Source organism: Numida meleagris, chromosome 7 (assembly GCF_002078875.1).
Source record: "Numida meleagris isolate 19003 breed g44 Domestic line chromosome 7, NumMel1.0, whole genome shotgun sequence".
NCBI classification, from domain to species: Eukaryota; Metazoa; Chordata; class Aves; order Galliformes; family Numididae; genus Numida; species Numida meleagris.
The window spans coordinates 20,321,965-20,346,869 of record NC_034415.1 but is presented as its reverse complement, the minus strand read 5'-3'; the positions used below and the strand labels follow the sequence as shown (position 1 = coordinate 20,346,869).

The 24,905-nt window shown below is 62.4% G+C and overlaps 2 protein-coding genes across 8 annotated transcripts in view; one reads left to right on the top strand and one right to left on the bottom strand.

Annotated features, from left to right (window-relative positions):
• On the top strand, window positions 1,160-17,300 carry SLC6A9 (solute carrier family 6 member 9). 5 transcript variants are annotated; one of them, XM_021404093.1, is made up of 15 exons: window positions 1,165-1,296; window positions 3,095-3,228; window positions 5,247-5,373; window positions 11,980-12,136; window positions 12,248-12,379; window positions 12,999-13,251; window positions 13,320-13,452; window positions 13,715-13,849; window positions 13,920-14,023; window positions 14,092-14,329; window positions 14,499-14,633; window positions 14,998-15,097; window positions 15,208-15,308; window positions 15,421-15,591; window positions 15,778-15,990. In XM_021404093.1, exons 3-15 carry the CDS (start codon window positions 5,344-5,346, stop codon window positions 15,988-15,990), a joined length of 1,902 nt encoding a protein of 633 aa, XP_021259768.1. In that variant the 5' UTR covers window positions 1,165-1,296; window positions 3,095-3,228; window positions 5,247-5,343. The 5 variants fall into 5 exon arrangements, with proteins under 5 accessions (XP_021259769.1, XP_021259768.1, XP_021259771.1 ...); XM_021404096.1 differs by lacking the exon at window positions 1,165-1,296 and adding an exon at window positions 1,355-1,935 and having other exon boundaries at window positions 14,092-14,203; window positions 15,778-17,300; XM_021404095.1 differs by lacking the exon at window positions 1,165-1,296 and adding an exon at window positions 1,357-1,935 and having other exon boundaries at window positions 15,778-17,300.
• Window positions 17,722-24,905, bottom strand: part of B4GALT2 (beta-1,4-galactosyltransferase 2) — an 8,315-nt gene continuing 1,131 nt past the window's right edge. Inside the window, exons 2-7 of one of the 3 annotated variants that reach the window (XM_021404099.1) lie at window positions 21,732-22,092; window positions 21,202-21,437; window positions 20,922-21,112; window positions 20,542-20,664; window positions 19,123-19,254; window positions 17,722-18,966 (exon numbers count right to left, since the gene is read on the bottom strand). In XM_021404099.1, the coding sequence (XP_021259774.1) occupies window positions 18,816-18,966; window positions 19,123-19,254; window positions 20,542-20,664; window positions 20,922-21,112; window positions 21,202-21,437; window positions 21,732-22,092 (1,194 nt within the window). In that variant the 3' untranslated portion in view covers window positions 17,722-18,815. Of the gene's footprint in view, window positions 18,967-19,122; window positions 19,255-20,027; window positions 20,447-20,541; window positions 20,665-20,921; window positions 21,113-21,201; window positions 21,438-21,731; window positions 22,093-24,905 lie in introns of those variants that run through there. The other 2 variants (XM_021404100.1, XM_021404101.1) reach the window with 2 other exon arrangements.

Genomic DNA, 24,905 nt, shown 5'->3' with positions numbered 1-24,905 from the left:
CAGGCTGGACATTCTGCGAGGGTTTTTTCCATGCCACTAGCAGACACTGAGTGGAAAGTCCCCAGGAGCCGTGGCTGCGCTGCTGGGGACACCAGCGGCGTCAGGGTGCCCGTGGTGCTTCCTCCCAGCCCCGCGGCACTCGCCTGCCCTGGCACTTGCCCAGACCGCAGCACTTGGCTGAATCTTGCAGCCCGGGGGGTGAGCTGCTGGCACAGCCCGGGGCAGGGTAAGGCAGGGCAGGGGAGCGGAGTGCAGGGTAACACAGTGAGGACACGGGGCTGAGGTGTGAGGGGTGGCAGCTCAGGGTGGTGGCATTGTCCCCACATGCCAGCTCCTTGAGGAGAGTGTTCCCACGAAGTGGCTGATTAGGGATGGTTTTGGGTGCTCTCCAGCAGCTCCAATCCCATCGCTGGAGCCATGGGACCATGCTGTCACGAACCAGTGCCGCTTTTCCATGTGCTGGGCAGGATGAGGAGGACATGCAGGGCAGAAAGAAAAGATGAGAAGAAAGAAATGAGGAGGATCTTCCCTGGGGTTTCCCCTGCCCCTATGGCTGGTTCCTTCCCAATGACACTGACAGGGCTGTGCCATCATCAGAGAGGATGCATTCAGTTGCAGAGCCCACTGTCAGCTGCTGCTTCAGCCTTGTACAGGGTCTGCACACCCTGAGGGCTGGGAGGTCTCCCATCCCAGTGGCAGAGCACATTCCCTGGCTGCCCACTCCCTCTTCAGGGTCCAGCAGGGAGCTGGAGGACCAGGATGACAGCGTGTGGTTGCCAGCCCGCAGCTTGGGCAGCTGGGAGCCGCTTCCAAAGGTTGGCTGAAAAGAAATGGGGTTGGGTTTGGTGATGGACCATCATGGCAGTGCTGGGGGAGTGTGCTGGGATGTGGCCCCAGCGATGCGCAGCCCATCTCTGTGCTGAGGACACAGGGGCTGCGCTCAGTCCCACTGCACGTGTGGCAACCCCTAACCCAAGCAGAAGCTCCTGGACACCCCATGGCTCCGGGCACCTGGGGATCTCTGCAGCCCTGTGCTGCAGGGTTGGTGTGATGGAAATCTCCAGCAGCCACTGTCCTCTCAGCCAGCCCAGCCTGCTGCCAGGTGCCAGGAGCTGGTACTTCCTCCCCACCTTTCACCCCTCTGGATCTCTGCCCGCATTCACCCACAGTTCCCCAGGAAACAGCACCCATGGAGATGGGTGAGAGGAAAGAGGGTGCTGTGGAGCCACTCCCACCACTCCATGGGGACTGTGAGGACACTGTGATACCGGTCAGACCAGAGGATGGATGGCAAAGGTGGGAGGGGGTTGGGGGCCTGGAGAAAGTGGGGTTTGGGGGACAATTCCTGCCTGCTGGAGAGCAGTGAGCAAAGGGGATGTGAGCAGAGGCCAGGGCTTGCACCCATCCTGCACGCCACGGGGCAGGGGTGGGAACCGTAGCCTGGTTCTGCCTTAGACAGGATGACAGGCACAGGATGCTGCATTTGGGACATGGGATGCCAGATGTGGGATGCAGCACGTGAGACGTGGTACGCCAGATGTGAGATGCTGCATTTGAAGCATCCAGGAGTGAGGGTGCCAGCAGGCTCCACAGTGTCTGGTGCGAAGCAGCCATGCGCAGGTGCTGTGAGGGTGTGGGAGGACCTGAGCACCCGCTGGTTTCACTGCTGCCTTCCCCTTCCTGCTATGGGTGCTGTGAGTCCGTCTCCGCTGCGCTTGCAAAACGAAAGCACTGACGAGGTGATGCGCTGTCTCCCATCCTTGCAGCCCCCAGCAGAGTGTGGGCGCAGGGTGCTGGTAGCCACCAGACACCCTGGAACCCCCTCTCATTGCTGCCCACACCTCACTGCTGCCCTGCCTCTTCCCCATCCCATGCTGGGGATTTCCTTAGGCAGGAAGCAACCGGCAGGGATAGCACAGATCTGTGCAGGGCCAGGTAAGGGATGCTCCCCAGCAGGGACATGGGGACGTGGGGATGTGGGGCTGTGGGGATATGGGGCTGTGGGGGTGGTGCGGCTGTGGTTTGAGACAATGGCTGTGGGCTTTCACAGGGGGATTCCATGGGGCCCCACAAGCTGAGTCGGATCCAGGGCACAGGGCAGGGTGCTGGGATGCAGACACCCGTCCCAGCATGAGTGGAGCTGTCGGGGAGGGGAGGGAAGGGAAGGGGAGGCCTCTGCGAGGGGCCGGGCAAGGGACGGCCCCAGGCGCACCCGTCATGCCTTACTGGAAACATCTGGCGAGCCTGGGCTGCGGGGGCGAGCGCTGGCTGCACACACATGTGCACACATGCACATGGGCCGAGGTTTGTCAGTAGGTACACGCGTGCACACTCATGTGCCTCTGCACACATGCACACACTCATGTGTATATTCACACATACAGGCACAGAGGTTTGCCTATGTGTGCAAAAGCACACTTATGCGTGTACGCATATGGATGCAGGCATGTACACGCATGCACACATAAGTACGCGTATACGGATGTGCACACACATCCGTATACACAACATCCGTGCACACAATTGCTGCAGCACGCACATGCATGGACACTCACAAAGGAGACACATGTACACATGTATGTGCACACATGCACATGTCTGTACCGTGGTCACGTTGCTTGCACACATCCCTGCCAGCTCCCACGGCCATTCCCAGATGCCATCGTGGTGCCATGCCCTGGCAGCGTGGGATCTGTGCGTGTGCACACCGTGTGCAGCATTCCCGGCGTGTCGTGCTGTGCTGTGCCGCTGGGTGTGAACATGTGCGTGCGTGTGCATGCCCCATCTGAGGCTGCCTGTGCCTGTATGGCCCACACATGCCCACGTTTGCATGTGTGAGCCTGTGTGGGGCCCACGAGCCTGTGGGCTGTATGTGCAAGCGTGTGCATGAGCGCGCATGCTTCTACATGTATGTGCATTGTTGTGCATGGGTGTGCACGCGTATTTATGCGTGCCCGGTGCCCCCGCTGCCCCCGGTGCCGGTACCGGAGCAAACCGCTGGGGAGCGCGGAGGCGCCGGGAGGCGGAGCGCGACGGCGGGGGCGAGAGGCGGTGCCAGCCCCCACCGACGTCCAAACTTTCATTAACTCGGCAGCACCGGCGGTGACACCGGGCACTGGGCCTGGCGTTCACCGGTATCGGTACCGGCGGCGGAGCGGGCGCGGCGCGGCGGCGCTTCCGTGGGCCCACCCGGTGCGGCGGGAGGGGCCGGGCGGCGGAATGGGCACGGTAAGGGAGCGCACCTCCGGCATCGGTTGCTCGGTTCGGCCCGGAGGCAGCGGGAGAACCGCGGTGGGAGCGCGGGATTGCGGCAGCGCGGGGCTCCGGGGGCGGTGGGGCTGGGGGCAGCGGTCGGGCTGGGGGAGGCGGTGGGGCCGAGCGGGGTGGGAGCGCCGTGATCGGTACCGGGAGCGGCTCCGGCGTCGGGATAGCGGCAGCGGGATGCGGGGCGGTCCCGCATCTGTTGCTCTCCCGGAGCGGGGGGCAGCGCGGGGCCGCCCGGCGCGGTGGCCGGGGACCGGAGGGGGGGCGGCGGGGAGCGGGTCGGCCCGGCCCGGTGGTGGGGCGGGGGGGCTGGCGGTAATTTTCCACGGGCATGTGCCGGGGCGGGGCGGCGGAACGGCGGAGCAGCCACCACGTGGCGGCTGATGTAACCGGGGCCCCCCCCGCCGTCGCCGTGCCGCACCGGGCGCATCGCATCGCGGCCGGGGCTCAAGGCGGGGTATGGGGCGAGCCGGCCTCTGTCCTCCGCCGCTGGGTCCCGGCAGCGGTGGGGATGCTGCCGGCGGAAAGGGCTTCGCAGGTGGCATCGGCCGTGCCGGGTCCCCCGGGTGCCACATCCCGTGGGAGAGTGACCCGGGTTCTGCGGTGACACGATGTGACCCCGCGTGACACCGTCCCGTCTCGGGATGTGGGCGCTCCGGGCTGTCACAGCATCCTGGGTCACCCTGTGCCCAGAGGATGCTGCACATTGGCATCCCTGAGACCTGCATCCCTGCCGGCCCTATGCCTGGCTAGCGGGGTGCTCGGCAGCGAACTGCAGCATCTGCACAGACGCGCAGCTCGGCCTTATCGGGTCCTGGCAGACCCCTGGGGGAGTGGCAGCCCCTCCCGTGCGCGCTTCCCCTGCTGGTGAAGGGCAGGTGACGGGTTCCCGGGGTGCATTCAGGGCTACAGGGTGGGCAGGCTTTGGCTTGCGGTGATAGGTGCGTGGTGGGGAGGAGATCTATCCACTGGCCCCCCGCTTCTGACAGATTCCCATGGCAAACAGGGAACAGGGCTTGCCCTCCCCTCACGGTGACAGTATTTTGTTCCCCCCGGGAAATGCTGTCCCCCTGGGAGGGGTTTGGCAGTGGTATCTGTGAGCTGCAGCCTGCCTGTGCCTGAGGGGCAGCAGCCGGGGCTGGGGGCTTGCCCTGTGTCCCCCGGCCTCCTGCCCTTTTATCTCTGCCACCCACGCTCCCTCCCAATGGCTTCAGGGCCTCATGCCCCTCTGCTGATTGCCGCAGACCCACAGTGGCGTGGGGCGCTCGGCCCCCATCGGGGACCCCTATGCTGGGGATCCTTTCCCAGCCAGCAAGGGCAGGGGTGCTAATGTGAGATCTGCACAAATCGGTGCTGTCGCATGGAGAAGTGACCTGGGGTGGTCTGACCGAGGTGCCCCTCAGCCTCAGCTCCCCAAGAATGGGGCAGAAGCAATGTCTGTGGGGCCACAGCCTCCTCTCACGCCTGCTACAGCAGCACCTGGTCCCGGCAGAGCCTGCAGCTCAGCCCCCCTGTGCCGCACGTGCCCGCGACGCACCGGGGCAGAAGGCAATCGGTTCCCATCTGTGTCCTCCGCGGCAGCTGAGCCCCGTGCTGGCCCCACTCAGCGCCCAGTCCCGGCACTGCCGCCCGCTGCAGCCACTTCGGCTCCGGCTCTTGCTGGGGGACGGCGTGCGGGGCCCCCAACGCCCACCCGGCTGCCAGCTGCCCACAAGGTCGTCTGTCCCAGCGGGTAAATCTTTAAACCGCTTCTTGGGAAAGACCTGGGAGCTCCGATCGTGGCGGTGCTGGGGGGTTTGGGGAGGCTGGAGGGGTGGGAGCGAGGAGGGACCCCAGCCCCGCTCCTGACTACCCTGCAGCCAGGTATGGGGCAGCCTTTGATGGCACATAGCTTCCCGGATGGAGGGGGGGCCGGGGGGGGGGGGGAAGTGCCCACCCCACCAGTCACGTCCCTCTTGCTTTCTCTCCCCTCCTCTACCCAGCTTGCTCTGACAGCGGATTGAAGCGTGCGGGTGCCAGCGTGACGGAGAGACGGGGACCCCACAGCGGGCAGCTGGCGTTGTGCTCCAGCCTCCAGGGATGGCCGAGAAGTGCAGCGAGGGGCTGCTGGTGAGTGCTGCGCCGCGGGGACCGGGAGCCCCTACAATGGACCCAGAGCGAGGGAGCGGGACACCCGGGCTCCTATGGGGTTTGGTGCCAGGGGTGCTCCTTAAAGCAGCTGCTGGGGGTCGATCGCTTGCTGCCCGCGAGGCTCCGGGTGTGGTGTTCTGCTGTGCCTGGAGATGCTATCGCCCAGCTCAGGCATTCTGCTGCTTTATCGGCTGCCCCAGCTCTCCGCATGAAGGCGGGAAAGCCGTGCATGGTCTGAGCCCAGCAAAAGGCACCGACAGCGCATTGTGCCAGGCACATGGTCCTACAGTGTCAGGGAGTGGGACTGTCACCCTGTGCGTCCTCCCTGCTGGTCTCCCTGCCTGGCAGTGCGCACGGTGGGATAGGATGCAGGCAGAGCTAGGTCTGGCCGGGCATCGACCCTCCATCCTCAGCCCTGTGCATACAGCTCCGGTGTGCGGGTGCAGGTGTGTGCAGTGCAGTGGCCCCGTACCTATCACTGCTGTCCCTGGCTGGTCATGAGGACAGGGAACTGGCGCTCTGCTGCCCCGAGCATCCTGCATCTGGCAGGTGTGTGCACGCTGGGCTGGGCTTCTGCCCTTTCCCCAGTAGATGAGAACTGAGCTGCGGTGCCAGCATGATCGCAGAGCCCTCCCCTTCCCAGGGGGCTTCCCGAAATAGCTGCACGCTCCAGCCAGAGGGCCCACAGCCAGCACTTCCCTGGGAAGCCGGGAGCCAGGGGAGCGGCGTGCTCCAGCAGACACTTCAAGCGCGTGCGTGTGTGTGGCTCCACGCTGCCTGTCCCAGTGTGGCCTCGCAGCAGGACCCCTGCTCCCCTCCCACTGTGACAAAGCTAGGAATAGGGAGGTGCTGGGGACATCACCAAGCTTAGTCAGGGCTCTGCTGTTCCCTACTGAGCTGCATCGGTGTCCCTGCGCGTGGGTGACATTTGCTGTGAGCCCCATGCATCTGTGCCACCACTGCATCCCTTGCCCTTGCTGGAGCAGCCCCAGCGACGCAGAGGGGTGAGCTTGGCACCAAGAGCACCCACCTGCTCCCGGTCAATCTCTGACTCACTGCTGGAAAGTCCTTGCCCAGCTCACCTCGGGGCCAGGGCATGCTGGGGACAGAGGGGTGACCACAGGGCATGGCACACGCTGTGCTGGCAGCCTCGTTCTGTGGACGCTATTCCCCTATTTGTGGGGCAAGGGGCACCCCTAGCTGGGCAGATGCAGAGTGCAGCGGCACTGGGAAGATAGCAAGGAGTGCGGGAGCATCCCTGCTGCCGGAGCATCCCGGTGCTGGACCAGCTGTGAGCGCCCTGGGGTGAGGTGCTGCAGGACAGGACCTTGGCTGCGGAGCTTTCTGGGTCATTGGGGAAGGGTGCTAATCTCCTTGGCCTGCCTCCAGCACTGTGCAAACAGCCTGGCAAAGCGCTGCCCCGGCCCTGCCCTCTAATCCCTGCCAGCAGGTGCAGCTCTCGTGACTGGACAGGGTCCCATGGCACAGTCCTGCTGTTGTCCCCAGGCCGTGCACAGCCTCCAGGGCTGGGGGGCGGTGTGATGGGGCTCAGGGTGCCCACCCTGGGGAGGGACAGTTTGACAGAGGTGGCTGAAGCTCTCCATGCCCCGGCTGTGGGATGTGTGGCTGTGCCTCAGTTTCCCCACCTGTGGGCTGGGGTCTGCACCCACCCGGCAGGCCCAGTATGGAGGGGATGCCATGCCATTGGGTGGTGGGTGCCCAACGGGCAATAGGATGCATTGCAGCTCTGGCAGCTGGTTCAGTCCCTGTGTGGCCGAACAGGGGGGTGACAGCCTCTCCCCGGCTGTCCTTTAAGGACATTTTGTTTTGTTCTTGCTGGAGCACTTTGTTTGGGCTCCAGCCGTGCCAGTGGCTCCTGACTCACAGTGCGGCTTTGCTGGCATGGCCAGGCAGCACTGGGGCTGGGGGTGGGGGCACACGGCTCAGGTGGGCTCTTGCCATCTCCCGTCCCACATTTGGGGGGCACGGCTGACATTATGCTCCTTGGGGTTATGGATCTGGAGGGGCCCTGCCCATCGCAGACACCCCCAGCAGCGCGGTGCCGCCAGTCCTAAGCAGGGAGGCCAGCAGCGTGTGGAGCCGCGGAAGTGGCTCTTGGCTGCGGGAGCCCTTCCCGGAATAACAAGGGGCAGTGGTGGGGGGGCTGGCGGGGGATTTTTCTGCCTGAGCGCCCCAGGAGAATCGTGTCCGTGCCATGAGAATGGGGCCGGAGGAAGGCAGCTCCAAAGCAGAGTGCCCGGCTAAGGGATGGTGGCACCTGGTTGATCCCCAGGCGCTGCCCTGCCCTGGGTGCCCGGCTTGAGGCCAGGGTGACCAGGAGCTATGGGCTCAGGAGGACCCTGATGCTCCCATCAGCTGGCGCAGCGTGTGGCACCACTGCCACAGGGCTGCAGGTCCCACCAGGTGTCTGCTCTTGCCAAGCCATGCCTGTGGCTCAGCATGGGGACATGTTGGTGACAACCAAGTGAGGGATGCTGCGTGGGGTGAGGAGGACACTGTGCCCAGAGAAGGACATGTGGTGATGGCACACAGGTGGCCTGCACGTGGCATTGCAGCAGACCCAGGGTTGCTTCTGTGGGCACCTTGCAGGCGGTGCCCAGCTGCACGTGGAGGGCTTGGCAGAGTCGCTCTGTCCCTGCCACCAGAGCTGGCACCAACGGGTGTCCCATAGAGCACAGCTGGGTGTTGGTACCCCGTGGCCTGGGAGCATCCCAAGCAGGATGGGGATGGGGATAGGGATAAGCACGGGGCATGGTGTGGGGAGCCAAGCGCCCGCCCTGCACACGTGTGCCCTTCACGTGTGCGCCTGCAGCTGCCGCTGCCCGGACCCCAGATGGTCTCCTGAAAGCGCCTGCCCATCCGCCCGCCTTCAGCACACCATCACGCCTTGCTGCTGCCTTGGCTGTGCTCCCCAACCGGGGCGCTGGGCTGTGAGCAGCTGGGGCACCCCAGGCATCGCCGTGGGGCTCCCCATGGGACGCGGCACCCTGCTGAGGGTCCCGGCCCACCCCGGGCAGTGTGGGGCTGAGGGTTGAGCAGTGGGGCTGTGGGGTGCCTGGGTGGTAGGGGGGCTCGTGGTGCAGCCCTCTTGCCAGGCAGATGGTCCCCCCCTGGGGCAGTGACCTTGTGACGACGGCTGCAGAGACCCCATGATGTCAGATGACGTCTGGATGAGGTGGCATGGGACCAGGCTGGGGCTGTGCCACCGGGCAGGCTTGTCCCAGTGCCCCGTCCCCATGTTGGGCTGTGCCAGGTCTCAGCCATGCCCACACACATGGGTTCGGGGTGCGAGGCTGAATGGCATCCCCGTGATGAGAATGGGGCAGGAACATCTGTGTGGGGCTGGGGGCGTGGGAACAAGCCAGCACATGAAGGACAGCAAAGGGACGGGGCCAGTGCTGCGGTGTGGGAAGGAGCCAGGGGCTGCGTTGGCAGGATGAATCCCGCAGGGAGGGCAGCTCTGCCTGCTGGAGCGTGCCTGCTGCAAACAGCTGGACCCCACTAATGAGGCCTCATTAAGAAGGATGTGAGCTGCACACTGTGCCTCCCCTTCCTGCCCCCCTGGCTGGCGGGGGCACGGCTCATGGGCAAAGGGGCTGAGCGGGATGCGATGCCAAGTGCTGGAGGCAGCGGGCAGGGGAACGCAGGCAAGCAGCTGCTGCTGTGCAGGAGCCAGAGGTGCTGATGAAGATGGGGTTGCGTGGAGCCAGCCTGCCTGGACCCCCAGGTGACAGCCAAGGGCAGGTGGGGACCCCCCGGCCCTTCCAGCAGGTCAGTAGGGAGGTGAGAGCAGGGGTCGGGTGCCTGGGGTAATTATAGGGTGCCCCTCTTCCCATGGCATCCAGGAGTCCCAGCTGGCGGGTGAGGGCACCAAGAACATCTCTTTCCCATTGGCTCCACTCCTCTGCTCCTGGGACCCTTCTCCAAGTCACCCCATCCCTGGAGACCCCTCCCCAGGCTGGGGCTGCCCTGCTCGTCCCGGGGGAAACCTTAGGAATGCTGCTATGGCTGCTACAAGTGAATAAAGAGCTATGTGTACCTTCTGCCGGCCCCAGCCCCACACAGCCTGGCAGCGATGCCACGCCACTGACATCAGGGGGGTGACAGACACCCTGCTTGGCACTGAAGCAGCCTTGGCACCCAGTGAGGGCGCTTACTTAGACAAGAGCTGCCCCCTCTCCCCACCCTGATCCAGGTGGGGTTGATAAGGCTGATGCCTCATGGGTGCTTCTGATGGGTTGGCATACCCCCATAGAGATGATTTAATAAACTGGGGGAAACCACACTGCAGACATAGCAGAGTCCCCAGGTGCTCTGCTTCCACTCACTGCCCCACGGGGACATCCCCTCCGCACGTGACCCCCACTGCCGGAAGGACCCCCCCATAGCCATCGGCTTCCCAGCCATAAATCAAGGGGAAGAGATGGCCCCTTTGGGATGTGGGGGGCATCCGGGCACCCCGGCCAAGCTGCCATTGTGCGCGGCAGCACTGCTTAGCATGAAAAAGGCTGCAGTGCCAAGCACTGTGATGGATGATGCCCGCGCTGCGGGACCCAGGAATGCTTTTGCCATGTGTCCCCAGGAAGAAGGGTGCCCTGTGCACCCCAAATGCTTGGGGTCCCCTCTGTGCATGCACTTGCGTGGGAAATTTGGGGAATGGGAGTAGAATCCTGCATCTTTGCCCCACGTTGGGTCCCGACCCTACAGCCTGAAGTAGGGAGGGGGCTCATCTCCCAGGTGCTTGGGTCCCCCCTTTATGCCATGAAGCTGGGCAGTTAATGAGTGTAAAGGACGGGGCGACCTTGCCCAGGCTGGGGCGGGCTTGTAGTGGGCTGATGGGTGAGCATGCATGCGTGTGCACACGTGTGCATGCATGGGAACACGTGTGGCTGTCGTCTTATTGGGGACACGCGTGCTCAAGCCCTGTGCTGCAGGGTGGGGTGCCAGAGGACCATTGTTCTCAGTGCACTCGTGCCAGGTGCCTTAACATTGGGGTACCCCATGGCGGCAGTGGGTGAGGGTCAACCAAGCAGAAGGAGTAGAGAGGACAGACCTCCTGGCTTTGGGACAGGGCTGACGTCCTCTTTGAGCACTTGGCTGTACTGGGGTCACTCAGTATCCCCCCAAAACCTGTACCCATTGAAGCTGGAGTGCTGCCCCCCTCTGCCAGCTGTGCTGCTCATTAAGCTGAGCGAGGCTTGTTAGTGCAGGCATCTTGGCGGCGTTCTCCAAGCTTCCCAGTGGGATCAACCTGCTCGAGTACACCCTAGCGTGGGGACAGTGCCACTCTACACCTGGGGACCCCAGGACCGCAGTACCCCCACCCTGGGGCAGCCCAGGTCCCCTCACCCAGTGCCAATGGGGGATGTGGGACATCAGAGGGGTACCATGGGCATGGGCGCTCCGGTGTCCTGGCTGGACGCAGCCAGCTTATCACCCCTATAGCCCGACCCCAAATCACCCCCACGGCCCTCCTGCACATCCCGCTGCCTGGGCAGCCCCCCCGCCACCCCCGGCGCGTGCAGGCCCCGCTCGCAGCAGATGGCTTTGTTTGGCAGCGCGGTGCCGGAGTCGCCGGGCATCACGTCCCGCCTGCGCCGGCCCTAATCGAATGACACGGTTTGGTGCACCGCGCCTGCTGCCCGCGCCCCGCCGGCATGAGCAGATCCGAAGCGACGGCTCCATTTGTGGCCCCGCTTGGAGATGGCAGGGGGCACTGGGGGGGAGGTCTGCAGAGCCCAGGACCCTGCGCTGCTCCCATCCCGTGCACCCCCTGTCCAGCTCTAGGTGGGGTGGGAAAATTTGGGGGCGCATAGCTGTCCCCTGAAGTATCGCCTGCCCCCAGCCCAGGATGTTGGTGTGAGCCCAGGGCCACGGGTGCCATCTCCACCGGGTGTGAGGGGCACTCATTTCCTTTGTTGTTCCCTTTGTTGTCATCATCCCCGGTGTGAGCAGGCATTGTCACAGCCTGCACAAAGCTCCCATTCTTGCACCCCATCGTTGTCCCCCCCAGCACCCTATGGTAAGGGACGCTGGTCGAGGGGCTGTCCATCCTGCACGGAATGCTGAGTGCTGCAGAACACCTTTCCTGGGGTGGGGGGAGCCCCCGTGTGTTGCCATCACCGCACCCCGCTCCTGTCCTGGGGCACCCGCCTCGTGGCACAGCCCAGGGGGTCCGCTGGTCCCCCCCAGCCGTGGGCAGTGGCCACCCAGCGGGGCCCCTCTTGTCAGGCGCAAGGGGTGGGGGAACTGGAACAGAGGTCCCTTTGTGCTCAGGCGCCCGAGCCTGCTTTGTATGACTTGCAGGCTCTTCCTTCCCTGCAGCCGGGCTCCAGGGAGAGCTATTCATGGAGGCTGGCATGGGGCAGGGGGGCTGCCTCCCCCCCCGCTCCTTGGCACCGTGCGTGCATGATGGGGGGGTGCCGGCACGGGGCAGCCCACGTTGGGGAGGGATGGGGCAGGATGCAGGGGACCACTCAGCCCCGCTCGGCGGCCGTCACCCCTCCAATGGGGCCAATAAGGGTGCCCGCCCCAGCTGAGGCTCCCCATGGCATCTCTCCGCAGAACGGCGCCGTGCCCGGGGAGCGCAGTAAGCAGGACAAGAGCGTCAAACGTGGCAACTGGGGCAACCAGATCGAGTTCGTGCTGACCAGCGTGGGCTACGCCGTGGGGCTGGGCAACGTCTGGCGCTTCCCGTACCTCTGCTACCGCAATGGGGGAGGTGGGTGTTACGGGGGGATGGAGTTTGGAGGGCCCAAAAGGGCTGGGGGTGCTGAGCTGTGCTGGGGGGTGCAGGGTGCTGCCCGCTCACGCTGCGGTTCGTGCCTGCCAGGTGCCTTCATGTTCCCCTACTTCATCATGCTGGTGTTCTGCGGCATCCCTCTCTTCTTCATGGAGCTCTCCTTCGGGCAATTCGCCAGCCAGGGCTGCCTCGGCGTCTGGAGGGTCAGCCCCATGTTCAAAGGTAAGGGGCTGCCCATCCCCACCAGCGTGTGCCCTGCACACGGCTCTGGCACACTGTGCAGCCCCACACAGGCAACTGGAGCTTTCACAGCCCTTTGTGCCTTGCACGACACTGCCTGTGCACACACACACACACACACACTGCTCATGTCACACAGGTTCCCTGTGCAATCCCCAGGACGTGCTGCACCCCCTGCACACACAGCCTGCCTGGCACCCCCTGCACACCTTGCACACGAGGAACGCCCCTGCCCAGCACCAGCATCCACTGCAGCATTACACACACATCCCTGCACACGCCACACGTGGCTGCCACGTGCCATCCCCATAGAGGCACTTGGGCCACCGTGTTGTGCTCAACTCATGGTGCATTTCCCTGTGGTAGCATGGCACTGTCACCAGGTTCCTGCAGCCCCGGAGTCACCATGGCTGTGCCAGCCCTCAGCACTGCAGACCCCAAGGGTTTGCCTGCAGCCTTGCGAGCGCTACACCCCATATGCCCTAAGGAAGACCCCGCGTCCTGCGTGTTCCTCACCCTATTGCCACCCGCCCCTAGCCGTGACCGCCCGTGCTGCCTGCGCCGTGCCGTGCCGCTCACCCCTCCCCGGTGCTGTTCCCAGGCGTGGGCTACGGGATGATGGTGGTGTCCACGTACATCGGGATCTACTACAACGTGGTGATCTGTATTGCCTTCTACTACTTCTTTGTGTCCATGACGCGTGTGCTGCCCTGGACGTACTGCAGCAACGCCTGGAACACGCCCGACTGCGTGGGGGTGCTGGACGGGAACCTCTCCAGCCACGCTGCCGTCAACCTCACCCGCCTCCTCAACGCCACCCAGAAGCGCACCAGTCCCAGCAAGGAGTACTGGAGGTACTGGGGGGACAGTGGCTGGGGGCAGTGGTGGTGGAGCCCCGCTGACCCTGCTGTCCCCATTGCAGGAGGTACGTGCTCAGCCTCTCGGATGACATCGGGAACCTGGGCGAGGTGCGGCTGCCCCTGCTGGGCTGCCTCGGCGTCTCCTGGGTCGTCGTCTTCCTCTGCCTCATCAAGGGCGTCAAGTCCTCGGGGAAGGTACCGCCTGCTCCCTCTCTAGGCCACGCCCCCTCCAGGCATGACCACGCCCCCATGTGGACATGGCCACGCCCCCTTTGGTTGTAGCCCTTCCCCTATCGAGAATGCATCTCCCATTGTAGACATCGCCATGCCCCTTCTGGGCACAGCTCTTCCCCTGTGGCCATGGGCAATCCTCCACTGGCCCCTAGCCCCACCACCCCATGGCCCATAGCCCCATCCCTTGGTCCATGTCCCCACCCACTGAGGTCCCTCCCCACAGGTAGTGTACTTCACGGCCACTTTCCCCTACGTGGTGCTCACCATCCTCTTCGTGCGCGGCATCACGCTGGAAGGGGCCCTCACCGGCATCATGTACTACCTGACCCCACAGTGGGACAAGATCCTCGATGCCAAGGTGAGCAGGGATGAGGGGTGTCGGGGGTGAGGGGGCTGAGGTGCAGTGCTGACCCTTTCCTTGGGTGCAGGTGTGGGGTGACGCAGCCTCGCAGATCTTCTACTCACTGGGCTGTGCCTGGGGTGGGCTCATTACCATGGCTTCCTACAACAAGTTCCACAACAACTGCTACCGGTGAGTGCCACCTGGCCCTCCGCTGCTCCCCCGCCCCACCATCAGCCCTGACCCGTCTCTTCCAACAGGGACAGCATCATCATCAGCATCACCAACTGCGCCACCAGCGTCTATGCCGGCTTTGTCATCTTCTCCATCCTGGGCTTCATGGCCAACCACCTGGGCGTGGACATCTCCAAGGTGGCCGATCATGGCCCTGGCTTGGCCTTTGTTGCCTATCCTGAGGCCCTCACCCTACTGCCTATCTCTCCACTCTGGTCCATCCTCTTCTTCTTCATGCTCATCCTCCTGGGGCTGGGCACACAGGTAGAGCACAGGGTGGTGGGGCAGAGGTGACATGGTGGGGTTGGAATGACGTGATGGGGCTAGGGTGACATGGTGGGGATGGAGTGATGTGATATGGAGCCAGGGTGACATGCCTGGGGGCAGGGTGGTGGTTCCCAGCTGACGTGCAACTCTCTCTGCCCACACACAGTTCTGCCTACTAGAGACGTTGGTCACGGCCATTGTGGATGAGGTGGGCAATGAGTGGATCATCCGCAGGAAGACCTTTGTGACGCTGGGGGTGGCTGTGGCAGGCTTCCTGCTGGGCATCCCTCTCACCACACAGGTAGGGTGTGCTGGGGTGCCAGTAGGGATAGGGGCATGTGCCACTGCCATGGTGACCTTACTGTGGTGACACAGTCAACCAAACCACCACCACTGCATTATCCACTGCTTAGGGTTCCTGTGGCCTGATGTTGCTGTGTGACCATGGTGGCACCAGTGCCACACCAGAGCTTATGGTGTTGCCTGGTTTGTTGTCATGTCACCTGTGGCAATTGGCCATTGCTATAACGATGCTATTGGTGATTGCCTTGTTGCCATGACAGCCCATGGTGGTGGTGACATCCAGGGCTTGCTGTTGCCATGCCAACTGTGGTAGCACTGTGGTGTTGCTATGGAGGTGCCACTCCAACGCATCCCTCTCACAGGCGGGCATCTACTGGCTGCTGCTGATGGACAACTACGCCGCCAGCTTCTCCCTGGTCGTCATCTCTTGCATCATGTGTGTTGCCATCATGTACATCTACGGTAGGTTTCCCCATGACTGCCCACTTGGTGGTTTTCTGTGTGCTAACAGCTCGAGCTGTGCCAGGCACGAGGGTCCCACCATGGGGGCTGACAGCCACCTGTCCCCACAGGGCACCGCAACTACTTTAAGGACATCGAGATGATGCTGGGCTTCCCACCGCCGCTCTTCTTCCAGATCTGCTGGCGCTTCATCTCACCTGCCATCATCTTTGTGAGCATCACAACCAGAGGGCATGGGGCTGTGGGAGGTGGAGCACAGGTGTGGGGGGCACAGAGCAGGGCTGGCTGCTCCCCACCAGCTGATCCTGCCTGTCCCTCCCCAGTTCATCCTGGTCTTCACAGTGATCCAGTACCGACCCATCTCCTACAATGAGTACGTCTACCCTACCTGGGCCATCAGCATCGGTTTCCTCATGGCGCTCTCCTCCGTCATCTGCATCCCCATCTACGCCATCTACAAAGTGTGCCACTCTGAGGGGGACACGCTACTGGAGGTGGGTGGCCAGGGCCAGTCCCCATGTCCCACTTGGGGGCTACCCACGAGGCTGTCCCTTACTTTGGAGCTTCCAGCACCCCACTGCGTGCAGGCAGCACCCACGCCATGGATGGGGGCTGCTGGGGTGGCTGGGGCAGGGTGTGATGGTGATGCTGACCCTGTCCCCATGTCTGTTTCTCTCTAGCGCTTGAAAAATGCAACCAAGGCAAGCAAGGACTGGGGCCCAGCGCTGGCAGAGCACCGCAGTGGGCGCTACGCCCCAGCATTCAGCCCCTCCACCGAGTCCCACCTGGAGGTGCAGCCCCTGCACCCGGAGAAAGCACGGAACGAGGCCGCGGCTGCGTCCCCTGTGCAGGGCAGCAACGGCTCGGCCCACAGCCAGGACTCCAGACTGTGACCCCCCGCCATCCCCCCACCCCCTCTAACCCCTCCCGCGTGGTGACACTTTCGCACCTTCTGCTGGCGGAGCCAGGCTCTGGGCCGCACCGGATGGCAGGGGGCTCTCAGTGACCGTCCCCGAGACCCCCGACCTCCTCTCCGGTTAACCCCCTCCCCTCCGTGGCGTTTGTTAACCCCCATGTTTACGGTAACCTTCATGTGCGATGCTGGGACGAGAGAGGAGAGGGCACAGCCCCGGGAGGGCCGGGAGCCAGAGGCACTTTGCAGGGGACTGGTGCCCTCAGGCCGCGCGGGTGGAGAGGGCTCCGGGTGGGAGTGGGAACACTATGGGGGCACTGTGCCTGGGACAGGACACAAATCTCCTGGGCTTGGTCCCACAGGGCCATGGTGGCAGGGGGTGACGCGGCAGGGACCCCCCAGCAGTGCATGGAGCATGGGGGGGAACGGGGTGAGCACACTGCCTGCACCAGCAGCACACGGTACAAGCACTTAGGCACGCGTGCGTGTGGGTGAGCACATACCCCACGCACACAGGCACGCACACTCAGTACCTGCAGCTGCACGGGAGGCACACTGTGCATTGCACACGCAGGGTGTGCACAGCCCCGTCCATGCAGCACACCCCATGCTGGGGGCTGCAAGTGTCCCAGCAAAGGTGGGTGCAGCCATGGGCAGTGTGGGTGCCTGGCGGTCCCACTGCCTGGCACAGGTTGGGGACCTTCCATGGTGCTAAGGGGGAGCAAGGTGGAGTGGCCCTCAGCTGCTGCTAACGAGAGGTACCAGGGGAGGTGTGGAGGGCTGAGCCAGCCCACTCGCTCCGAGCCATCTTTTGGGTACGCTTTGTCCCCAACCAGTATTAGTGGAGCAGGATGCGCTGGGAAGGCCAGGTGATTTTCAATCTGTCTTCCAACTACAGCCAACGTGCTGTAGCTCTTGGTTTGCGGGAGGATGGGATCCTTCCCACCCCAACCACTCCCCTGCCAGTCAGCGCCGTGCTCCCTGTGCCCTGAGACTTGCACAGGGATGCAGCACGGTGGGGATGCGGCGAGGGGCAGCAGGGCACTAAGCCCCAGCAAGGATGTTCCAGCTCCCTTGGCCCCATCCCGAGCCCCACCGTGTGATGCGGCGGAGAGGCACAGTTTCCTGCATGGTGCCCATGCCCTGCCCCATGTGTCACGACGCTACTGTTCACCTCTAATTGTTAGCAATAACGCGCGCGCGTCCCTGGGTAGCGCTGCCTGTGCCAGTGTCTCTCCCGGTGTAGACTTCTAAAGTATCCTAGATTTTAATGAGATTTATATTCCTGTGTCCGTGTCCCAGTGTGCCCTTTTTTGGGGAACCGGGGAGGGGGACAACAGGAGAAGGAGATCATTTCCCCTGGGTGCTTCTTTTCCCCCTTGGGTAGCTGACACCAAGCAGCCAGGATGGGTAGCAGGGCCCCCTGCATGGCAGATAATAACAGGGCTGACCAAGAAGGGGCCAGCTCTGAGGGTGAGGAGGGCAGAAATTGGGGACCTTGTCCCACAACCCCTGGCTGGAGAGCCAGGCGCTGTGCCCACCTTGACCTGCAGCTACAAGCTGTGTTCTACCACCTCCTTGCCCAGCAAGGCACCACCTGGCCAGGTGCTCTGCCTGAGGTACATGCATCTCCAGCAGACCCATGGCATACCCACTCCACCAGCTGACACTAACTGCCCCTTCCCCACGGTGATCTCCCACCAGAACCCTGTAAACTTTTGAAATTTTTATTAAATACAAAAACCCAGGTCTCTACGACCGAATGCTGCATTCAACATACGCTCAAAAAAAGGGTCAGACATTCAAATGTACAAAAGTTGCCAGTGTCCCTGCTGCCCAGCTGGCTGCAGGGGTGTGGCTGTGCCCCCAGCCCCAAGGAGGGGAAGTGGGGAGAGATGGGGCACCTGCCCCGCATGGCCCTGTCCTCTCCTCCCTACCCCAGAGCTGGAGAGGGGAAGCTGGAGAGCAGCAAGGGCAGAGCCAGCCATTCCCCATGGCCTGCAAACAGCATGTGGGTGGAGAGGGCCCCGGGGCAGCCCCCTGGCCAAGAGGGGCTGTGAGGTTTCACGTCACCCTATTGCCCAAAGTGGGGAGAGCTGGTGCACGTGTGGGTTAATATGGACACGCACACAGCATCTGCCTTCAGAGAGGGGAAAGGGGACGTGGCTGCCAGCCCCGGGGAAACTGAGGCACAGCGAGGGGTGCTCGCTAACCAGAGGTCGCTGTTCAGCAGAGCTGAGACCCAGCTCTGAGCACCAGACTACAGCAGAGGAAGACAGCGAGCCACATCTGTGTGTCCGATCCTGCCTGCTGTGGGGGCCTGGGCTACTCCCCCTGCCTTCAGCCAGGGCAGTAGCAGCTCCAGCACTGGCGAAGGGGGAAGCCTGCACCCCGCTTCTCACAGCACCGGTGGGGACTGGGTGCTGGGCTGACCTTGGGGCTCATCCTTCCCTCCCAGGGTGCAGGCATGAGCTGGCATGGGCAATGGGCTCCTCACCAGGGCTGGGACTGTCCCCTCCATCTGTTTGGGAGCTGCGTGCAGGGCAAACGGGTGCTTCAGCCAACACGCAGAGTATAGGGGTTCTGGAAACACACTTGTAAGGATGGGGAAAGGGGAGACAACAGATTGCAGAAATCCTCAGGACCAACAGGTGGGCTGGGGCACAGCCGTCTCCGAAAGGCAGCAGAGTAGGCAGAAAACATCCCCGTTCAGTCCTTGCCCTGGGGCTGGAGCAACATCCACAGCGTCCAGCCAGCCCTGGCACAGAGCACCAGCTCCATGCAGCTTTGCCTGCAGGGCAAGCACTAGCCCCGGGCCAAGCGTGGGGGTGGCCTGCCGATCTCCACCGTGATGTTGGTGTACATGGGCTGGCGTGACACCTCCACCAGCCGGTACTGCAGTGAGCTGATCCCATCCCTCTTCATGGTCATTTTGGTGTTCTGGATCTTGGTGAACCTGGTGCAAACAGGAGTGGGATGAGGCAGGGTCAAAGGGGGATGCCTGCTGCAAGGGCAGCAATGCCAGTGAGCCCACAGTAGGACCTCAGGGGCGTGGGCAAAGCAAACTGATAGCCATAGGTACAACAGCAAGGGTTCGGCACCTCCAGCTCACCTCTGTGGGTTGGGCTCGTTGTGTTTGTCACGTTCGTGCTTGATCATGCGATACCTCCCGATGCGGATGTCGGGCCTTGACACCTTCATGCCGTTCAGGGAGATCCTGGAGGATGCAAGCAGATGGGGATCACTGTCCCACCAGGACCAGGGGTCAGTCCTCATCAAAAATAAACCTGTCCATGGCTAAATGAGAAACAAGGCTGTGCTAAGCCAGGCCACAGCTACGACAGTGCCCATGGCCAAGGATACAGCTCGCTCAACAGCAGGCCACAACCAAAGCACTGCCAGCTCCAGGAGACCTCCAGCACTGCAGGAACTCAGCCGGTGCTAAGCAAACACCGCTATTCCTCCATAGCTCTGAAGCCACTGCTGTTTACATTTTCCAAATGCCAGAGCCCTGCCCTTCTCTTCATGCAGTATGGCTCTGGCCTCAATTGCTTTTTTCTGCCTGTGCAGCCAGCAGGTGGGGAGAGATCTTCTCCGCCTAGAATAGTTCACTTAAAGTTAAGGGGCCAAGTAGGAGTAAGAAAGCTGGAGAGATCCCAGCTCATGAAGAGAAACCTCTCCTCGTCCCAGTCACACAACCACTTCTGGCCTGATAAGCGAGCAAGCTGAGATTCAGTTGCTAGGGCAGCCGAGTGGTGACACAGCCCCCTCAGGGCCCTCCACACATTTTAATGGCTGCCTAAATCTCTCAGAAAGCTCAGCATGCTGCACTTTGCCTCACCTGGGATCATGTCTTTGGGCTGCTTACTTCCACAGGGGAACCACACATGCTCTGCCACACAGCACTTGCAAGGGATTCTCAGGTTATGCCACCCTGAGAAGCTGTAGCACACCATGAGCCACAAGCTGCTCGTGTGTGACGCTGCTGGGCAGTGTCACGGGCCATGCTGGAAACAGTGCTGATGTTCTCTGGCTCCTGTATTCAATGTGAGGATCTACACGTGGATCTGCTGCAGCCTGCTGGCTGCAGGCAGAAGTGCCCGTTCTGGTGGTGAGCAGCCACTATAGAGCCACTTCCAAGTTCTGTATATCCTGATCCCGGCCTGGAACAGTGCCTGCAGGCAGGCTTCCCCGCTCACGTGGTTCAAAATCACAACATGCTGCTCACGAAGAGCAAGAGGGAGAGGCTGGGCCCCACCATACCAGTTAGGTTCACCCCCAAGTGTTGCCCAGTGCCCCCACACAGACCAGTTCTATCCATGGCATGAGTGTGCCGCTCCCAGTCCTGGCAACCTGGAGCACACAGAGGGTAATTCAATTCCTCCTTGTTGCATGGCAGCGACCCAACATGCATGTTCCCTGCAGACAGGGAGCTCCTGGCTGCTGACTGTGCCAGGGCTGTGCTCAGCAGGGAGTCCCAGCGCATCCCAGCAAGTTCTGAGCCAAGGCTGGGACAAGGGGCGGCACCTACCGGTTAAAGATGTCATCGTCCTCTCCTCCCCAGCCCCAGTACTCGTTGGGAAAGCCGTTGATCTTTAGGAACTGGGACTTGCTCAACCCAGAGACACCACCAAAGTACCCTGCATATGGCAGCCTGCAGAGTGAGAGCAAAGAGATCAGGAGCAGGCTGGGAACAGGACCAGTCCCATTCGGGACCCCCGATCCAGGGACAAGCAACAGCCCTTCCCTGTGACGCTCTCACCGAGGGTTCTGCACCCTCTGCCATCCCATGTCCTCAAATTAAGCCACTGCCTGCCCCAGGCAACAGTCACACGGGTGCATCCCTGGCTTTAGCCCCACAAAAGCCATTCCAGCCCTGCCCTAAAACATCACAGCTGCACAGGCACCCACCTGAACCCAAACTTGTCCATGCCAACAGCAAAGTGCCGTGGCTGCTCGTAGCAGCGGTACAGGTTGCGGTCATCCATAGGGATGAGGTCCACATCGCTGAAAATGAAGCAGTCATACTCCTCGTCATCCTTGAGTGCCTCCAGGAAGCCCACATTGAGCAGCTTGGCCCGGTTGAAGGTGTCCTCGCCATACTATGGAGTAGAACACGTGGCACTGAGCTCAGTGATGCACGCAGGTCCACTGTAGCCCTGCCACCCACTGTAGCCCCTGCCCCACTCACCTGGTTGATGATGTAGATGCCATAAGCCACCTTCTGCCGGCGCAGGATGGGGTGCAGGTAGTGCAGCCAGTACTTGAGGTGGTGCTCACGGTGCCGGAAGGGGATGAGAATGGCCACCTTCTGCCGGGGCAGGCAATCTGGCGGGGTGTACTTGCCACCCAGGCTCACGTCAGGGTTCTCCCGCTGCACCCGCTCCATGCTCATAGGGGAGCTGAACTCGATGAGCAGGCGCCCGACTGCAAGAGCGAGGGCAGGGTAATGGCAGTAGTACAGGACACAGGACAGGTCATGGTCACCTGCAGCTCCCAACTGGGCCAGTGGAACAAACAGTGAGGGGGACCCACAAGGGGGACCAACACTGCCGAGGACAAAGGATTCCCAAAACCTTTCCCACAAAGCAGCTGCAATCAGCTGTGCTGGTACCAGTGCTAGCCTTGAGTTTCTCCACCCTGGGACCGCTGGGAAGCCTTGCTCAGGGGACATCCCCCACCAGCACCCAACTCCCCCCTCTCTCACCCTGCACATCTCACCTAAGCCAGGGGGCATCTCCTGGCAGGGCTGCAAGGGCTTCTCTGTGACGGAGCGGTTGGTGTTGGGCTTGGTGCTGGGGGACGGGGGCTCAGCTCCAGCTGGCCCATAGCTGGGGGCTGTGCTGTTGGGCCGAGAGGAGTTGGAGAAGGGGTGCACGCGCGAGGCATTCCTGGCGTTGAAGCGGCTGAAGAAGTCCAGGTGCTGCGCGTAGACGTCAAAGTAGAGAATCATGATGATAACAAAGTGGAGTAGGCAGAGCAGCAGCACGGCCTTGCAAATCCTTTCCAGGGTCACCCCCAAGAGCAACCTGGTCATCTTCTGGGCACAGGGAGGCAGACAGCTCCAGCCACGGTCCTGATCCTGCTGAGACACTCCACCGTCAGGCTTCAGCCAGCCACTGCCCCACTCTGCTGGTGAAACCTGACCTCAGCCCCTATGCCAGCAGGGCAGATCAAGCCTGATGAGGAGGCTAGGACACTGCTCAGAGCCTCTGCTCTGGAAACAGCTGTGAATGCACAAGCGGAACCGGAGCTGAGCATGAGGCAGGAGAGCCCAGCCAGGTGAGTAGCAGAGACCCCAGCTCTGTCCTGTTCCTGGCCAAACAGGACACCCCTGCACTCATGTAAAGTCTCCATGCTGTCCCCGACCTCACCTCCATGTAAGCACCCAATGCCTTCACACCAGGGAGGTGGAGCACACAGAGGTATTCCCCAGCAGCAGGTCCCCTCTCTCATTCCCAGGGACAGACCCACTCTCACCTCTCTGGGAGGGAATGAAGATACCCCCAAAGTTGCTGCAAAGAGCCCCCACAGAGGCTGGATCCCTGCAGAAGGTCACACTTAAAAATGGCAGGTCTGAGGTGTACCCAGGGCACTGTGGGTGCCCTCACCAGCCCCCTCTGCCCGAGGCACCACAACCTCCTGTTCCCAGCCCTGACTGCCTCAGTACTGGTTCCAAAATAGGGCCGGCAACAGAAGTCATGCTGGCAAAGCCGCCCTTGGGAGGGAAAGCAGCAGCTGTCAGGGCACCGAGTAGAGCCAGCAGCTGCAGGCAGACACAGGCAGGATGGAACAGGGCTGGGCAGGCAGCCCCCAAGGGGTCCCTGTCACCTCCAGGGGAGTCCAACTCACAGCAGCAGCATGGCTCCTAACTCCTCTGCTCCTGCTGCCTGGGCCCCCGGGACAGTGTGCCCAGAAAGCTGCTAGGGTCTTCTTATCTCACAACATGACATCTGGAGCCAGGCCAGAGCTCTGCTGGGAAGGTGGCACCCAGGCTGAGATGAGCCCTCCTCTCCAGCCCTCTCCAGCCCTTTCCAGCCCTGTAGCCCAGCACCAGGGCTGGACCCACAGCACAGTAGCATGCCTTGATGAGTGATGCACCAAGCCCACCATGCTCTCCAGCCCCTGCCTCCAGTCCTCCCTTGGGCAAGCTGCTAAGGCAGGGACACACACACAGGGATTCTGGGCCAGGTGGATGCCACAGCATGGACCCTAAGAGGGCCCCAGCAGCTGGGGAGCTTGGCAGGGTCCCCCAGAAGGTATGCAGTTAGGACCTGAGGGTGCTGGCAGCGGGCCCAGAGCCTTGGGGCCAACCGACCAGAAGCTGCAAGACCCGGCTGGGGGGCCCCCAGGGGAGCAGCAGGCACAGAGCCTGTGGTGACAGTAACACGGGGTGGGAGCGCAGAGTAGAGCTGAGGTGTGAAGCTGGGCGTCCAGCCTGACCCTAGTGCACCCTCTGCACACAAGCACAGGAAGCAGAGAGGAGCCAGGAAAGGCTCCAAGCCCAATGCACTCCCACTCACACACAACACAGGACCCTGACCTTACAGCCAGACACTCTCAAGGAAATCGCTCTGTGTGCTCAGGGCACAAGAAAAGCTGAGTTTGCCATTAACTCCCAAACTGTCCTGTGGTCACAGTGCCCTACATTGACTGGAGCCCTAGCCGCAGAGGGGGCTGCCTGCTGGAAAACTCCCTGAAGCATTCCCTGAGGGAAGCAGGTCTGCCAGGCACCATGCAGCACATAGAGCAGCACCTCCACAGCCAGGTGAAGGAGAGGAACTGGCAGAACCAGGAACAAGCAAGACAGGTTTTAGGGCAGCCCTACCCTTTGCCTGGGAGCTTACACCATGAGGGGAACACGATGCTCCCCATGCTGTAATGGCTGATGGCCGGCTCAGTGCGAACAAAAGCAAAGCGCATGATTTAACCGCAGCCATGGGATGCTGTGGAGGCTAAGAGCACAAACAGGCAAAAAACACAAGCAAATTTCTCGCATGAAGGTCCACTGGGGCTATTAGAAGTGATGTAACTCTCAACACAATGTCTATACCACATAGGCTGCGAGAAATCAGGCTCAACTAGCAGGACCTGCCCTCACGCCTTTCCTAGAGCACGCACCCCAATGCCTGGGGGAATGGGGCTGGCCATGCCTGCTGCAGGAGACTCCTGTCCCGTGGGCACTGCCACTGCTGATACATGAGGGACTCAGGTCCTTTCCCCTCAGCAGCCCAAGGGCTCGTCCTGCAGATCCGGGCTGGGAGAAGGAGAGGTAGTGAGACCCAGCAGGCCTGCTGCTGCAGGGACAGTGCAGAGAACAGTCGGCAGAACCATCCCTCCTCAACCCTGTGGTCCTCAGGGAATGCAGAAACTTCCTGGAAAGCCAGGAACGAGCCTACAGTGGTGTATTTTCTCCTGGAAGGGACTCAGAGAGACTTTTAGAGCTGAGCGCTGATGGACATTATTGCTGCATCCAGTTTTTCAAAATGCTTTCTTAAGCGATGAGACCTTCATATCGCATTACTCTGTACCAAACCACGGAGCATCGGGCCATTACCGCCCTGCCCTGCTCAGTGCCAGCAGCACTTTACAGCCTGATGCCACGCTGACCACCATCGGTGCCTGCCGCCGTGCCCGGCCGCGTGCCCATCACCACTCCTGCACCGGGTGCACTCCCCGACAATACCCGCTCTTCACGACAACCCAACAGCCCCTCTCCCCCTCCGGGGAGCTGGGCCCAGGCCCGCCCAGCATAGCCCGTGGGCGGCACACACGTGTGCGGGGACGAGGCCCCACAGGCCCCACGCAGCCGGGGCCACCCCCACACCCCGGGGCCCGCAGCCAGGGCTTACCCGCCGCGAGGCCTACGCGGCCCAGGGCTCCCCACCGCCCCCC

Excerpts from the sequence above, each read along its gene's own strand:
- SLC6A9 (XM_021404095.1), top strand. The coding sequence starts at position 5,344 with ATGGCCGAGAAGTGCAGCGAGGGGCTGCTG. Across the intron at positions 13,850-13,919 it reads ACAAGATCCTCGATGCCAAG|GTGTGGGGTGACGCAGCCTC; the intron begins GTGAGCAGGGAT and ends CCTTGGGTGCAG. Across the intron at positions 14,330-14,498 it reads TCCTGGGGCTGGGCACACAG|TTCTGCCTACTAGAGACGTT; the intron begins GTAGAGCACAGG and ends GCCCACACACAG.